Here is a 15,630-nt window from a genome sequence, read left to right as displayed (position 1 = left end):
CGTACCAAGTTCTCGAAAGTTCCTCAAAGTGCTTTTTCAGTCTCACAGGGCTTCCATGTCCCTTGGGCTTCCCATCATTTCCTCCTCCCACACGTTTTGGTGTTTGCACCTTTCCTCCAGAAAACAAAAGAAAACTGCCTTCCGCTCAGCGCTCACTCCAGACTTGCACCAACCTTCATCCTCCTTCCGCTGTCTCTGAGGGCCTGCCTAAACGCGGCTCTCCAGACGCTCCGTCACGCACTCCAGCGCCTCCAGGTACTCCAGGGAATCCAGCTCCAAGGCCTGCTCCAGGTCAACTGCACGGAAGGAGAAGCCTGCTGGAGGCGCGGACGGCGGGGAGGGTGGCCTCCCCGCCGCCACCCCGCCCGGCCCCTCCGTGGGGAGGCCTGGGGCCCGCTGCTCTCGTGATGAGGATTTCGGGCCCTTCTCCTTTTACCGAGACTCTATGGAGGGATAATTATGGAACCGTTCCTGCTGTCCCCACCTCCGTCCACCTCTGGCAAAGGATGTGAGACTCAGTCTCCAAGCTGATGTGCAGAGAATCCCCTCCCTTTTTGGCCCGGGGGGGGGGGCTCACCTGAGCAACATTTATACCTTTGTCTACTTAGGCAGCTGCCTGTTCGCGCAGGCTGAGAAACCGGGCCCTGTCTCTGGGCCCTGCCCGCTTTCCCCTACACACGGGTGGTTCGGGAAAGGAGGATGCTGAAATCTATAATAGCTAAGATTCCTTGCAGTCAGAGGACAAGATTCGGGACCCAGAAGCCAGCCCTCGCGGTCAGGCCTGCACAGGCAACGGTCTGTTTCCTTCCGTCGCTTAGGAGCAGTGAGGTGGGGCCGTCCCCTCCTGTCCCCAGGCCCCCACTCAGTCCAGTGGTGACAGCAGGGACAGCAGCCCGGGGAGGACAGATGGCCCTGCCTCACCCGCCAGCACAGGTTCCTTAAAAGTAAATGACAGGCCCAACTGCTGCCCTGCCTCCTCTACCAGATTCGAGTTGCCATGAAGAGTAAAATAAAAACGAGAGCGTAACGCGCACGTGGCTCGGGCACAGGAACACAGACGCCACGGAAACGCAAAGGTTGCAATGGACGCCGCCTCTTTTTACAGGTGCGCTGAGATCCCGAGGAGCGAGGCGACTTGGTCAGGGTCACAGACAAGGGGGAAGAGAGCTGGGAACGAGCCCGAGGGCTCCTGAGTGTCAGGATAATGTTTAAAAACCAGAGGGAAGATCCAAGACGGCGACAGAGGACGACCCTGCACTCCCCACCCCTGAAGAACAACGGAGGGCTGGCTGAAGGCTTCTGCGCCGGGATGGAGGGACCGCACAGAGAACCACAAGAGAGGTGGAGACACGGCACTGAAGGGAGCCGAGGGGCCGCTGGCAGATGTGGCAGCCCTGGGGCCCAGGAAAATTGCCGTGATTTAAACGCGTCGACGGGGAGAGAAAGGAAGCAGCCCTGTGCTGCACCATGAGGGGCTTTGCTGGGACTCCGCAGGTCAGAGGGGCTCGGGAGCCTGATGGTTTCCAGTCACCCCCACCTCGACGGCGCAGAAGGGAGCAGGGCCCAGGTGCCAGAGCCAGCCTGCCCTCTCAGAGGGCCCATGCCTGCTCCAGATGCCCTGGGGCGCAGGAGACAAAAGCCACAGTTTAAAAAAGCAACTCTAGAATTCAGAGGAACCAGCCCTAGAACTCTGCCAAGTGACAGGAGAGCTGCTGGAACTCTCGCCAGGTCACAGGCGATAACTAGTGTCATGTTTTACGTATTCCCTGCCCCTTGATAGCGCAGACAGAGGCAAGGTCGAGACACCCTAGCTGGGCCTGCTGCCACGGCAAGCCCCAGGCCCCCAGCAGCGCCAGCAGTCCCACCAGGCTGATTCCAGGGCAGCACACACCTGACAGCGCTGGACAGCACTCAGGCCATCTTGCCAAAGTGACACAGGTGCAGAGCACCTTGCAATACTCTGGGCCGGTCCCACTACAACTCCAGACAACCTGCCAGGGTACCCCCAGTGCAGAGCACCCCGGGAACCCCAAACTCACACCTGCTTCAGCTCCTCGCCCAGAACCTGGGATCCCCTGGCTTGCACCCACTTCAGCTGTCCCGGCAGGACGCCCTCTGCGTGGAGAGCCCTGGGACCCTCAGGCCTGCACCATCTCAGCTCTGGCCATCCCACCAGGGGAGCCCCAGCACAGACTGCCCCGTCCTCCAGCACATACAACTCCAGCCAGCCCGCCAGCCAAAGATGCCAGGCACACATGGCCAACACAGGGCACATCCCTACACAAGACCATTCCTTCAAGTTTATCGGAAGAAACAGAAACACAGACAAAATGAAGAGACAGAAGACTGCTCAAAACAAAAGGCAAGACGAAACCTCTGAAGAAGAACTAAAGGAAGCGGAGAGAAGCAACCGACCCGATGAAGAGGTCAACGCATCGGCCAGATGCTCACAAGCGTGAATGAGCTCAATGAGAATGTCAACAAGATCAAAAATATAAATAAGGACCCGAGTTGAAGAATATAACTGAAACGAAAAATACACAAGAGGGAATCAGCAGATTAGAGGAGGCAGAAAAAGGAGTAAGTGACCTGGAAGACAGGGTGACGGAAAGCATTCAGCCGAGTGACAAGTAAGTAATGAAACAATGATGTAATAGGGGGTCTCTGGGGCAACATCAAACACACATTTTCAGGGTCCCAAAAGGAGAAGAGCGAGAGAAACAGGCAGAAAACTTACTTGAAGAAATAATAGCTGAAAACATCCCTAGCCTGGGGAAGAAAGCACAGAGTTTCAAATGAGGTGAACCAAGAAGGTCCACATCAAGATATATAATAGAGAATCTTTAAAGCAAAGCAAGAGAGAAGCACCTAGTTATGTAGAAGAGAAACCTCATAAGACCATGAGCTGATGTTTCAGCAAAGACTTGGCTGGTCGGAAGGGAGCGGCGTGATATATCCAAAGTGCTGGAAAGGAAAAAAACCTCCTGCCAAGGATAGTCTACTTGGCAAGACCATCACTGAAAACTCAAGGGGAGATAAAGAATTGGCCAAACAAAAGTTAAAAGAGTTCACTGCCACTAAACGAGCCTCACAGGGAATATTTAAAGAGGCTTCTTTAAGTAGAAAAGGCCATAATTAGGAGAAAATTATGAAAGGAAAAAATTCATGAGTAAAGCAAACATACAGTAAAGGTAGTAGATGGATCACTTAAGAAAGCTCGTATGAAGGTTAAAAAAGTAATAAAACCAGTTATATCTAAAAATTAGTTAAAGGGACTCACAAAAAGATGTAAAATATGACAACGTATACATAAAATGTGGAGGGAGTAAAAACGAAGTTCTTTTAGAGTGTGTTTCAAACTTACGTGACCGTCGATTTAATATAAACTGCTATATACTCAGGAGGCTGTAGAACCACGAACCAAAAACCCATAACAGACACACACAAACAAAAAGGAAGGAAACCAAACCAAGCATAACACTAAAGGAAGTCATCAATCACAAGGAAAACAAGCAAGAGAAGAAGGAACAAAGGACTACAAAGATAAACAAAATAGCAGTAAGTACGTACCTATTGATAATTACTTTTAGTGTAAATGGCCTAAATGCTCCAATCAAAACACATAGGGTGATAAAATGGGTAAAAAACTAAGACCCATTGATATGCTGCTTACAGGAAACTCACTTCAGCCCTAAAGACACATAACGTGAAGTGTTGGAAAAATAAATACATGCAAATAGAAGCAAAAAAAAAAAAAAAAAAAAAAAAAAAAAAAAAAAAACGCCAGGGTGGCAATACTTATATCAGACAAAAGAGATTTTGAAACAAGAACTGTAATAAGAGACTAATGAGGGCAATACATAATGATAAGGAATTCAACCCAACAAGAGGATATAACAATTGTAAATATCTATGCACCCAACACTAGAGCACCTAAATACATAAAGCAAATATTAACAGACATAAAGGGAGAAATTGACAGTCATACAATAATACTAGGGGACTTTAACCTCACTCACGTGAGTGGATAGATCATCCAAGCAGAAAATCAATAAGGAAACAATGGCTTTGAAGGACATATTAGATCACATGGACTGAACAGATACATACAGAAAAATCCATCCCAAAGTGGCAGAATGCACATTTTCAGGTGTACGTGGGATATTCTCCAAGAGAGATCATATGTCCATACACAAAACAAGTCTCAATACATTTAAGAAGATTGAAATCGTATCAAGTATCTTTTCCAACCACAGTGGTATGAAAGTAGAAATCAAGTACAAGGGGAAAAAAACCCTGAAAACCACAATCATGTAGGCTAAAAAACATGCTACTAAACTACCAGTGTGTCAATGAAGAAATCAAGGAGGAAATGAAAAAAGAATACATGGAGACAAATGAAAATGAAAACACAGTGTCCAAAACTGGGACACAGCAAAAGTAGTTCTAAGTGGGAAGTTTAAAGTAATACAAGCCTTCCTCAAGAAACAAGAAAAATCTGAAACAATCTAATCTTATACACAAATGAACTAGAAAAGCCCAAAGCTAACAGAAGAAAGGAAATAATAAAGATCAGAGCAGAAATAAATGAATAGACTAAAAAAAATAGAAAAGATTGATGAAACCAAGAGCTGGTTCTTTGAAAAGTAAAACAAAATTGATAAACTTTCAGCCAGACTCATCAAGAAAAAGAGAGGACTCAAAGAAAATTAGAAAGAAGAGACATAACAACCAATACCACAGAAATTCAAAGGAGTATAAGAGACTATAATGAAAAATATGCCAACACATTGGACTGCCTAGAAAAAATGGATAAATTCCTAGAAGCATACCATTTTCCAAAACTGAATCAGGAGGACAAAGAGAATCTGAACTAATCACTAGTAATAAAATTGAATCAGTAATTAAAAACTCCCAACAAACAAAAGTCCAGGACCAGATGGATTCATAGGTGAATTCTACCCAACATTTAAAGAAGAGTTAATACCTACTCTCCTCAAACTGCTTCAAAAAAGTAGAAGAGGAAGGAAGCTTTCAAATTCATTCTGTGAGGCCAGCATTACCCTGATCCCATAGTCAGAAAATGACACTGTTTGGGGCGCCTGGGTGGCACAGCGGTTAAGCGTCTGCCTTCGGCTCAGGGCGTGATCCCGGTGTTATGGGATCGAGCCCCACATCAGGCTCCTCCGCTATGAGCCTGCTTCTTCCTCTCCCACTCCCCCTGCTTGTGTTCCCTCTCTCGCTGGCTGTCTCTATCTCTGTCAAATAAATAAATAAAATCTTAAAAAAAAAATAAAATAAAAAATAAAGAAAATGACACTGTTAAAAAAAGAAAACCACAGGCCAATATTCCTGATGCACATAGACACGAAAGTCTTCAACAAAATAATCAGCAAGCCACATCCAGCAATACATTGAGAGAGTCATTCCCCATGATGAAGTGGAATTTATTCCACGAGTGCAGATATGGTTCAATATCCACAAATCAATGCGATACACGACATTAACAAACTGAAGGATAAAAACTATGGGATCTTCTCAATCGAAGCATTTGACAAAGTACAACATCTGTTCACGATGAAAACTCTCACAGTGGTTTTAGCGTGGACAGCCTCAACATGATAGAGGTCACATAGGACACACCCAGAGCTACCATCATACTCAATGGTGAAAAACTGAGAGCCTTTCCTCTGAGATCAGGAATAAGAAAAGGATGTCCACTCATTTTTATTCAACATAGTACTGGAGGTCCTAGCCTCAAAAGTCAGAACATAAAGGGCAATAAAAGGCGTCCAAATTGCTAAGGAAGAAGTGAGACTGTCACTATGTGCAGATGACTGATGCTCTATACAGAAAACCCTAAAGACTCTACCAAGAAACCATCTAGAGTAATAAATGAACTCAGGAAAGGTGCAGGATATGAAATTAAGATACGGAAATCAGTTGCAGTTCTATACAAGGATGATGAGCTAGCAGAAAGAGAAATTAAGGAAACAGCGTACAGTTGCACCAAAAAGAACAAAATACCTAGGAAAAAACTGAACCAAGGAGGTGGAATATCTGGACTCTGAAAACTATAAAACTGATGAAAGAAAGTGACTTTGTGAGATGAAGACTGTTCTCGAGCCTGCCTTAGGCATAAACAGCTCTCAAAAAAGAAAGCTTTAATGCAGACAGTACGAATGAAGGGGGGCTGCCTGCACGGGCACCCCTGGGACCTGAACTGCCTGGAATTCCTGAACGGAGACGAGTGGGAGAGAAGGAAGCACTGGGCCCCGTATTTGTGCCACGGCCGGACTTCAGCTAATGTCCTCATTCATGTCCTCTCTCCCGCCAGTGCCTGGGATGACAACACCCCCGAGAGCGTGAGATCGTGTCTCCGTCCAGAGCTCTCACAGAGGAAGCAGGCACGAGGGCGCGGTCTTCTCTTTGGTTCAAATCTGGGATAGTAATAATATTGCTACCGGGTACCACGCCTTCATCATGGGCCCAGAAGGGCTCACGCCTCACAACACCCTATGAAGTGGGCTGCACTATGTTTCCCTATTTGACAGTTAAGGAAATCAAGGCTCAGAGAGGTTAGGCGTCTTCTCCGAGGTCCCACAGCTAGTATGTGGGAAACCCAGCATCCAGGCAGGTCCCTATGATGGCGGACATCCCACATGATTAGCGTGCAGGGGACAGGGGTGAAGGGAGCGAGGCACAGGGAGGCTGGCGGGCTGGTGAGCGTCGGACAAGGGAGGGAAAGGAATTTTAATGGCAGATCTGCGTTTTATTCCGTAGACTAAGTCTTCCAAGGTTGTGTTCCCCTATCACCGAAGTAGTTGGGACCTGATCTGAGCTTTATTTTGTGGTAAATAGAATGGTTAGGAGCAAATACGAGACAACTGAATCTGTCAGAGAGCAAAACTGTTCTGAATTACGAGATGGTTACTGTTACTGTCATCCTGGGCTTTCTATTGAAGAGAAATGACACAGCGAATGCTGTTCTTTCCCCTCAAAAATGGTTTTCTTGCTTTCTGGGTTCTTCATGAGGCTTTTCTAGGATCACACATCCCACCCTATTAGGAGCTCCAGAAAGTCTTGTGTAGTTGGGGCTAGATACGCAATGTGATTTTGTGGCCTAGGGAGCAGATTTGTAACTCAGCCTCATGTCTGGGGGATCTTCTGCCATATGAGGGGGGCGGGGTGGGGGGGGATCTCATTTTCACGTGCTTGGGACTGAGACTCGTGAGAAAAATTCTTGCAAGAGCAATACTGGCTACGCCTCTGCTGCCCCCCCCATCTTCCCCGCGGAGAGCGAGGCTGTGGGCCCCTGGATCCCGACACGGTCTGCGTGCACCTCCCCCCGCCGCGTGCAGGCCCGCTAAGCGGGCGCACCTGGCAGCCCCAGGGATGGGAAGGAACCCGGGGCCTTACACTCGCTGAGCCACTTGCTGGGATCCAGCATCAGGTACTGCTTGGTGACCTCCAGCTCCTTCATCAGCCACTCGTACTTGGCCCGCACCTCGGCGATTCTCTGCTGGCGATGCTCCAGAATTTTCAGTTTCGCGTTGAAGCACGTGACCTCCTAGAAGGCAGATGAGAAGGAATGGGGGGGCGTGGAAAGAGGGAGACGAGGCCCCCCAGCTCGGACACAGGCAGCTTCTCAGAGATGGGCATGCTCCGTGCGCAGTCGGCAACAAGGGAGCCGGCTCCTCGCAGGGAAGCTGGGAGGGATCTGGGCCCTCCCAGCCACGTTTGTGCCTTCTGCCCGAGTCCGCTCAGACAGCCGCAGGGTAGGACGATCGTGGGCATTTTGTATATGTAGGAGGCGCTGGGGTTCCAAGCTGGAGCCAGACGAGCCCCCAAGACCAGCAGCTCCCCCAGCCTTCGAGCCTTCTCAACACCCGGGGCAGAGCTCTCCTTGTCCTGTGCAAACCCCGTGGCTGGCGCAGAGCCACGACTCCCACCCGCCCCAGAAGCCGGCTGGGAAGGCTCCGTGGGCCTGAGCGCACCTCTCAGGGCCGTGCTCCAGCACCTGCCTGTTGGGGGGGGTGCTACTGTAGGGGACAAGAAGGCTCACCTTGCTGCTGCCCCCTCGTCGCCGCTGTAGCCGCTCCACGTCATCGATCTCATAGACTTTGATCTCAAAAGGTTCCCCGAGGCCCCTCTGGGCGCTGCGCAAGGGGCCATCCACCCAGCGGACCCCGGTGCTGCTGGCGGGTTTTCTTACAGGGGAGGGGGTATCAAGGGACAGTGCCGGGATGAGCCTCCGTCTCTGAGATCCTAAGGAGGGAATGAAGCCCAAAGTTTATCTTTTTAAATTTCAGTCTTTTTAATGTCTGTGGTTTTGAGGCGCGTGCTGGGACCCTGACAGGTGCCCTGGGGTCTGTGGCGGGGCTGAATGTGAAACACGCCGACGCCCTGCCACACGCTTCAACGTCTTCTCCCTTCAGCCGGCACATGGGCCTTACCTGCAAGAGCTCACCAACTCCCTGCCTTTCCTTTCGAGCCACCTCGTCTCCACCCGCGAACCACACACCTGCGTGCACACGCACACACGCACACCAGAACACACGCCTAGAACCGTCAGCCATACCGGCCCCACCCTCAGCGTGAATGTGTGGTACCGTCAAATTCAAGAGATGCTTGTGTTCAAGGAAAAAGGGTCCTAGTATTTGGTATTACGGTAATAGTTCTAGAAAACATGGCTTATTTGCTTATAGTGACAGCAACGCTAGGAGAAGCACTGATTATGTGCCAGACCCTGTGCAGCACGCTTGACACACTGACGGACAGCTAGCTGTCCCCGATACCTGCTCTGTTCTTCTCCGTGAAGAGGACTGAGCAGGAGCAGGGCACAGAGCCACCAAGACGGGGACCGTGCCCCTGGGATGTGCACGTCAAGTGCCCACTGATGGGCCATCAGCAGAAGTGCTGCGGGCAGCTGCTGGTCAGTGTCCTTAAAGGCCGGGAGGTCTGTCGTCCTCCTCTTCCTGTCCACTCTGTCCTCAATGTGAAGCCTGCTTCAGGAGGTCAAGCTCAGCAACAGCACAAAAAGGAGACCGGAGGGGCCTGGACTGCGAGCACCCTCGAGACTTGGACACGATTGCCTCCACCGATCTTTCTTTTCTAGGGACTTAATTTTTCTAGAGCAGATTTGGGGCCATAGCTCCGTGGAGAGGAAGGGACAAAACGAGATTCTCTCTGGTGACCCAGTGAACAGCAGGAGGTGGGCAGAGCAAAGCAGGGTGCTCTCAGCCCCCCGAGGAGGGACTAGTCGCGGATGTTGGCGCGGCTGCTCTCTCGTTATCACACTTCCGGCCAAGAACCAAGACGGACGTCCCCTGGCCGACGACCATCCGTATTCTAGCTGCCCCGCAGGGGAGGTGTCAGTCGGCCTGCGCTTACCTCTTCTGCGGTCATTACATCCTCAGCAACACCCCCTGGGTGAGTTAATCTCACCCTGTTGTCTGCAGGCCACGCTCCTGCTGCCCGGGCTTGTGCTCCCCTCAGTGCCTCGGCCCACAGCGGCCTCCGCCCCCTCCTACGTGCTCGATCCTCCTACGAGGCTCAGTCGTGGTGTTTCCCAGCAGACCGCTGTCACGCTGGGCCTTCCCCACGTCTGAACGCTTCCCACGCTTACGCTTCCCGACCCCACTCCGGACTCGGCAGTTTGCCTCGGTCGCTGTTCCGTTCCATGCTTTTCCTGCTTTGTCTCCAATTAGATGACAAACCTCTTACGTGGCCTTGTCATTGATGCTGCCCGCCCCTCCCCGCCCCGTGCTTGAGTCTTGTGTGTCAGCGAGCCCTAAGAGCACAGAAGAGGGGGACTGATCAAGATTTAATAAAAGAAATCCCGCGGACTGTGGGTTGTCTTATGGAAAGGAAGTCGTATGACCACCCACATTCCTTATGTTACCCGCGTTGTCTCACAGGACGTGAGCATCGGGAAGACTGTGGTGGTGCTCTCCTGACCCCTCAATTTACTTTCTGTGAGCCCAGCCCAAGCCGCCTGCTCTCCAGCTCAGTCTTCCCCCTGCACCACACTCTGGCTCATTCCAGGCCCTTTCCACCAACACAGACCTCCAGGAATGGGACCTGGAAGGTGAGCTTCATGACATTTGGTTGTTTCTCGCCCTACGAAGCACCCAGAGGTCAAGGTTGTCCTCCTCGTGATCTATTTCTAGTTCATTTTTCAACCAAAGCATTTCAGTTTTCCACATTCAAAAGCAATCTCCGATAAAAGATAACTGCCGTCCTCCCTGCAGTTTCGAACATCCCTGAGAATTGTGCCATCCAGCCACCTAGCTCGGAATTTCTTTTGAGTTTTATGGCTTCTCTGAAAGAAGTTGCTTTTGATTTATGCTGATCATGTCCGACAGCCAGCATTTCTCTTAATAATCACCATAAATAAACAAGACAAGGTCACCTAACCTGAAAAGAGCTTATTTCCACTGCCACGTCCACCGTGGGGCCCCGAATCCCCGGCACCTCCTCGCAGACATCCGATTCTCACGACGCTCTGTACTAAACCCATCTCTGGCCCCTAGCCCAGTGCTTCGATCCTACGCGGTGTCCTCCAGTAGCCTCGCCGGACAAGAGCGCCTCTGAGGACGGACTTTACGGAAGGAGGCCGCACCAGGAAGCACAGGTGCAGAGGCTGCTGGCTGCGGGCTGCGCAGCTCTGGACCCCAGCACAACGGCCAAGCTCCAAACAGCAAGTCTCGAAGAAAGAGGAACAGAGATGTAGAGAACCAACTGAACTGGTCGGTAGGAGGCTCTCGACGAGAGTGCAGGAAAGCATTCTAAACCCCCGACGCCCGTGAGCATGCAGCCGACATCACAGTGATCGGGATTCCGGAGAACTAAGGGGGTAGGTGGTAGCAGCAAGGTTGATCGACCAAGCGCTGGGAAGGCCGGCAGAGTCCCCCCACCCCCCACCCCTGCGGACCCTGGCTCAGATGCACTTTCTTGCTATTTTTAGTGACTAATATCAATATGTTTTAATGCCCTGGGCCCCGAAAATAGGGCCCAGCAGCTGTCACGTTATCCCAAATGGCTTTTCACTGCACACTTGTCTTAAGCAGCCACGGCTCCCAGGTCCCTGATGGGGCTCTGAGGGCCCGGGGTGGGCTCTACCAAAGCGGGTCGGAGCCTGAAGCACACACCGCCTGGGAGGTGGGCTCGCTGACAGCCAGGACTCCCGCGCATGCTTGGTGGCCTGTGAGGGGTGGGCAGGCGGGGAGAGCTACGCCACAGCATCTCAAATGACGAGGTTGACTTCTTGGATTTGAGGCAAGCGGTTTAGGATGTGTGCTAGGTTTGGGTTGGAACATTCCAGAGCTTGTGCTCGCCTGTGTTGGCAGAAACCCCCGTGGTCAGGAGAAAGGGTTTGTGGGGCAGGTGCTGGAGCAGCTGCAGGAAAGGGGAGACCCCACTTTGAGGACTCACCCCATCTTTTACTTCCCGACGAGCCGGTAGCACCACCATTCTATAGGGCTGTGGTTTCCGAGGGCCCCACGGAAGGGCCATGGAAGGGCCACGGAGCACGAAGTCCAGGCTCGCGGGCAGGACCCCACGCCCCCCTCACGTCAGCCAAGGCACAGACTGCATGCGGGGCTCTGCGTCCAATCGCCTCATTAAAAACTGTGCCCTCCGCTCAAGAACAAAGAGGGGCACGCGGAAGGCCCTGACACGCGGAGCTGAAGGCCCTGACACGCGGAGCTGAAGCAGGGGGTTCCTGAGTAGCTCACATGGTCCTCGTTCGCTCTGCCTCTCCGTCTGGGCCTCACCTCACGCCGCCTCCCCTCACCAGCCCCATGGCTACAGGGCCACCAGCTCTGCCCTGGGTCCTCCTCCTCACCCATCAGAACTTCCTGTCCCTTGTCACCCCAAACGCCAGTTCACAGGTCAGCGGCCTTTATCGCCACGGTAGCAGCTTTGGACCCTTTACTTGCCTTTTGATAGGAAATTCCTGGAGATGGAAAATGTTTGCTGAGAGGGTGCATTTAGGGCACCAGGGTGCTTGGGTGTGCCGTGTTAGCGTGCCGTGTGCATCACGCTGGTGCACCGCGTGTATCACGCTAGTGCACTGTGTGTGTGCACGCATGTGTATCATGCTGGGGCACTGCGCGTGTGTATCATGCTAGTGCACCATACGCGCGTCCGTATCATGTTGGTGCACGTGTGTGCGGAGGCCGGGGCACAGTGCAGGCCCCAGGGCGGCCGTGCATACACCGCCGTCCAGCGCAGTGTGCCCTGCGCGCTCCATGCCCCTCCGGAGCGCCGCCCGGGGGTCTCGGGTGCAGCAGCCCCATACTTGGGCGACCCCCGGAAAGCATGGCGCAGCAGCACCCAGGTCCCATGCTGCGCGGGGACGTCTGGGGGGCCGATGCCTACCTGAGTTGGAGCGCTTCTTCGGGGCTTTGAGGCTGCGGCAGCGGCCGCCCACGGAGCTGCTGTTGTCGCTCGTGGAGTCGTGCGCCGACGACGCGCTGCCGGTGGCCTCGCTGTCGCGCAGCACGCTCTCGTAGCCGCTGCTGCCACCGCTGTGGTAGAACAGGGCCGTCTTGCCCATGGCGGGCGGCAGCTCGCCGCTCAGCACGCTGCTGTTGTCGCTGCCGTGGCCGCTGCTGCAGCGGTGCGGCCGGCGCGGCGGTGTGACCTTGCTGTAGGGCGAGGGCAGGGGGGGCGTGGCCGGCCGCTCCTCGCCCGGCGCCCCCGCGCGCCCCTCGGCGCCCCGAGCGCCCGCGCCGCCCTGCAGCAGCTCCGAGATGCGCCCGTTAACGGCGCGCAGCGGCAGCTTGCACGCGGGCCCGGCGCCCCGGCTGCGGCTCAGGGACTGCGTGGACCAGGACGTGGGCTTGGCGCTGGCCGCCAGGCCCGGGCTCTGGCCTACCGACTGCGGCAGGGACTTGGTGGAGAAGCTGAGCGTCTTGGTGGTGGCGGTGGCCAGGCTGCGCGCCTTGGGGCTGGCCAGCAGGAGCTTGCTCACGGCCGAGATCTTGCACGGGCCGGCCTTGGGCGACGCGGCGCCGGCGGAGGTGGAGGCGGCGGCCGGGGGCGGCGCGGGGCCAGGGGCAGTGGGGGAGGCCCCGGCGGCGCTGCTGCCGCGACCCGGGCTCCGGCCGGCGCGGGGCATCGTGCTGTCCTTGGCCACGTGTGACCGCCAACCGCCCGCACACAGGCTCTCGGCCCTCTCGAGCGAGAGGCACTCGTAGTGGCTGACCGTGGCGCGGCCCAGGGAGTTGGTCCTGCTGGCCAGCTGCTCCAGCTTGGCGCTGAAGAGCCTGCTGCTGCTGCTGGCCTCCTTCCCCTTGCCGCCGGCCTCGTCCGGGAACGGGGCCAGGAAGGGCGCCGGGGGGTGCGAGGGGCTGCCCGTGTTGCCGCTGCAGGCGCTGTGCTGGGGGCTGGCCCGGTTCTTCTGGTCCAGGCTGGACTTGCGGACTGGCGGCAGAGGGGGCGTCCCTTTGGGCCGAGCCAGGACACCGTGCTTGGGCGAGGCCACCTTCCTCTCCGGGGTAGCCTTGCAGGCCGGTGCGCCCAGCCCGTTGGTCTCTGCCGCGCAGTGGTAGAAGAGGCTGCCCAGTTCGTCCTGTCTGCTGGCCTTCTGGAAAGCCCTGGGCAGGCTGCTGGACTTTAGGCTCCTGTTGGGGTGCACGGGGCTCTGGGGGGCCACGCCTGGCAGGGCCATCTCGCAGCCATCCACGACCCTCCTGAAGTTGTCACTACCAGGTGAGGCGGACATCTCACGGCTGCTGCTGCTCAGCCCGTCCCCGGGGCTGGCCTTCCTGTCCTGTTCTGCCCTGGCCTCAGGCTTCGGGGGGCCTGTGGCGGCCTCACACCCAGTTCCCTCTTCACTGGGATAGCCACTCTCTTTTTTGACCTCCTCTTCTCGTTTTAGCCACGGGTCCTCAAACTGCATCTCTGCCCTGGCACCAGTCTCCCTGCTGTCCTGGGACTGGGCTGCTCTGGGCGCCGAGCTGACGGTGGGGACAGTGGATGCCTCAGGCTCTTGGACGGGCCGGGGGCTCATGGCGATGCAGGGGTAGACTGTGATGTTGGTCTTCATGGGGATGTATCCCTCGCAGCCGCCTAGGTTGGCCGTGTTGGAGATGGTGACCATGGCTTTGCCCAGTGTGGAGATCTTGCAGCCTTTGATGGGGGCCGCCTTTTTGAAGGAGTCTTCGCCCACGTCGGACAAGATGAGCAAGTTGTCGGGGCCTGCCTTGGGCTTCTCACAGCACACCACGGCACTGTTCTGGATGCTGCCAACGAGCTCCGAGGCCGGGGGCTCTGCCATGGCCTCCCCGTGCCCGAAGCACGTCTGAGCTATGAAACTGTGGCAGGACTGCTCGCCATCGCTGCCACCACTCATCTCGCTCAGCCAGGAGCTGATGGACGAACGTCTGCTCCCGGCCTCGCGGGCCTTCTCGTCCAGGGTCAGCTTTGGGAGGGGCAGGAACTGTGTGATGCTGACCTCGGAGACGGGCGCCACGCCGGAGTAGCCATCCAGGTCCTCGCTGATGCTGCCGATGATGCTAACGGGCCGGGAGCCCGAGGCCAGGGCCTGCACGGAGCAGTCGCTGTTGAAGCTGATGATGCTGGTGGGGCGGCCGCCGTCCAGGACCCCACTGATGGTCAGCTCCTCCACCAGCGTGAACACCAGCTCGTCCTCGCCGTTCAGCTCCAGTGGCTGCTGCACCGTCACCATCGTGGTGCTCAGGATCTCCTTCTTGGAATCTGGAGAAGTCGCTGCCTGGGGCTCGTCCTCGCCGGGGCTTTCGGGGAACCCCTCGCTCCCAGCAGACATGGATTTCTTCAAAACCTGGGGGCTCATTCCCACCGGGGGGGTGCGTACCTCGGGCTGCAGCAGGGACTCGCTGGAGACCAGGCTGGAATCCTTGCCCAGTGGAGGCAGGGGGGCAGGAGAAGGCAGGACGCCCTTCTGGGTGTAGACTTTGCATCTCTGGGAGGGAGAGCTGGCCGGCCTGTACTCTGACGTCTTGGACAGGCTGGCGATGCCCAGCCGCGGGGAGCCCATGGGCCTGGGCTTGCCTTCCACAAAGCCGCAGGAGTTGAGGCTCTCCCGGCTGCTCTGGAGGCTGGAGGTGCTGTGCTGGCTGCTGCTGCCGGGGATGCTCCTGGGGGAGGCGGGGGTGGGGCTGCCGGGCAGCGCTGGACCGGGCGACTGATTCCTCTGCATCTTGGAGGCGGGAGGGTCGGTGCCTTCTCTGTCGGTGGACTGGCCGTCGGACCCGTTATCTTCCTTATCGGACTCACAGAGGGGGTTTGCCCCGGCCGCCTGGCTTAATGGGGGACACTTGCTGGCCTGCTCTGCCCCAAGCTGGGCAGGCAGTTCTTCGAAAGGAAACTGACTGGGCTCTTCGCTGCCGTCGATGCAGCCCAGCCTCTCCTGCAGCTCGGCAAACGTGTTGCACTTCAAACAGTCCCTTTCCGATTTGCTGGCTGCAGCCCCACCGGCCTCTGCAGGCCGGCTGTCGCCCCGGGCCTTCTGCAGGGCCGGCACAATGGGGACGAAGTCAGGAGGGCCCTCGTTGTCCGTGAGCTCCTTGTCCGAGAGGGCCGTGCCATTGGGCCCGATGTAGATGACCGTGTCGCAGGACTGCTCGCTGCTGGAGGAGT

At 55.3% G+C, this 15,630-nt stretch overlaps 1 protein-coding gene across 1 annotated transcript in view; it reads right to left on the bottom strand.

Annotated features, from left to right (window-relative positions):
- Positions 1 to 207: 207 nt before the first annotated feature.
- Positions 208 to 15,630, bottom strand: part of KIF26B (kinesin family member 26B) — a 415,089-nt gene continuing 399,666 nt past the window's right edge. Inside the window, exons 13-16 of the mRNA XM_040634490.1 lie at positions 12,385 to 15,155; positions 8,066 to 8,268; positions 7,420 to 7,570; positions 208 to 296 (exon numbers count right to left, since the gene is read on the bottom strand). Coding sequence (XP_040490424.1) covers positions 208 to 296; positions 7,420 to 7,570; positions 8,066 to 8,268; positions 12,385 to 15,155 — 3,214 coding nt within the window. The remainder of the gene's footprint in view (positions 297 to 7,419; positions 7,571 to 8,065; positions 8,269 to 12,384; positions 15,156 to 15,630) is intronic.

Source organism: Ursus maritimus, unplaced genomic scaffold (assembly GCF_017311325.1).
Source record: "Ursus maritimus isolate PB19 unplaced genomic scaffold, ASM1731132v1 scaffold_2, whole genome shotgun sequence".
NCBI lineage: Eukaryota > Metazoa > Chordata > Mammalia > Carnivora > Ursidae > Ursus > Ursus maritimus.
The sequence above is the reverse complement of the archived record's forward strand: the minus strand, read 5'-3'. Positions and strand labels throughout refer to the sequence as shown.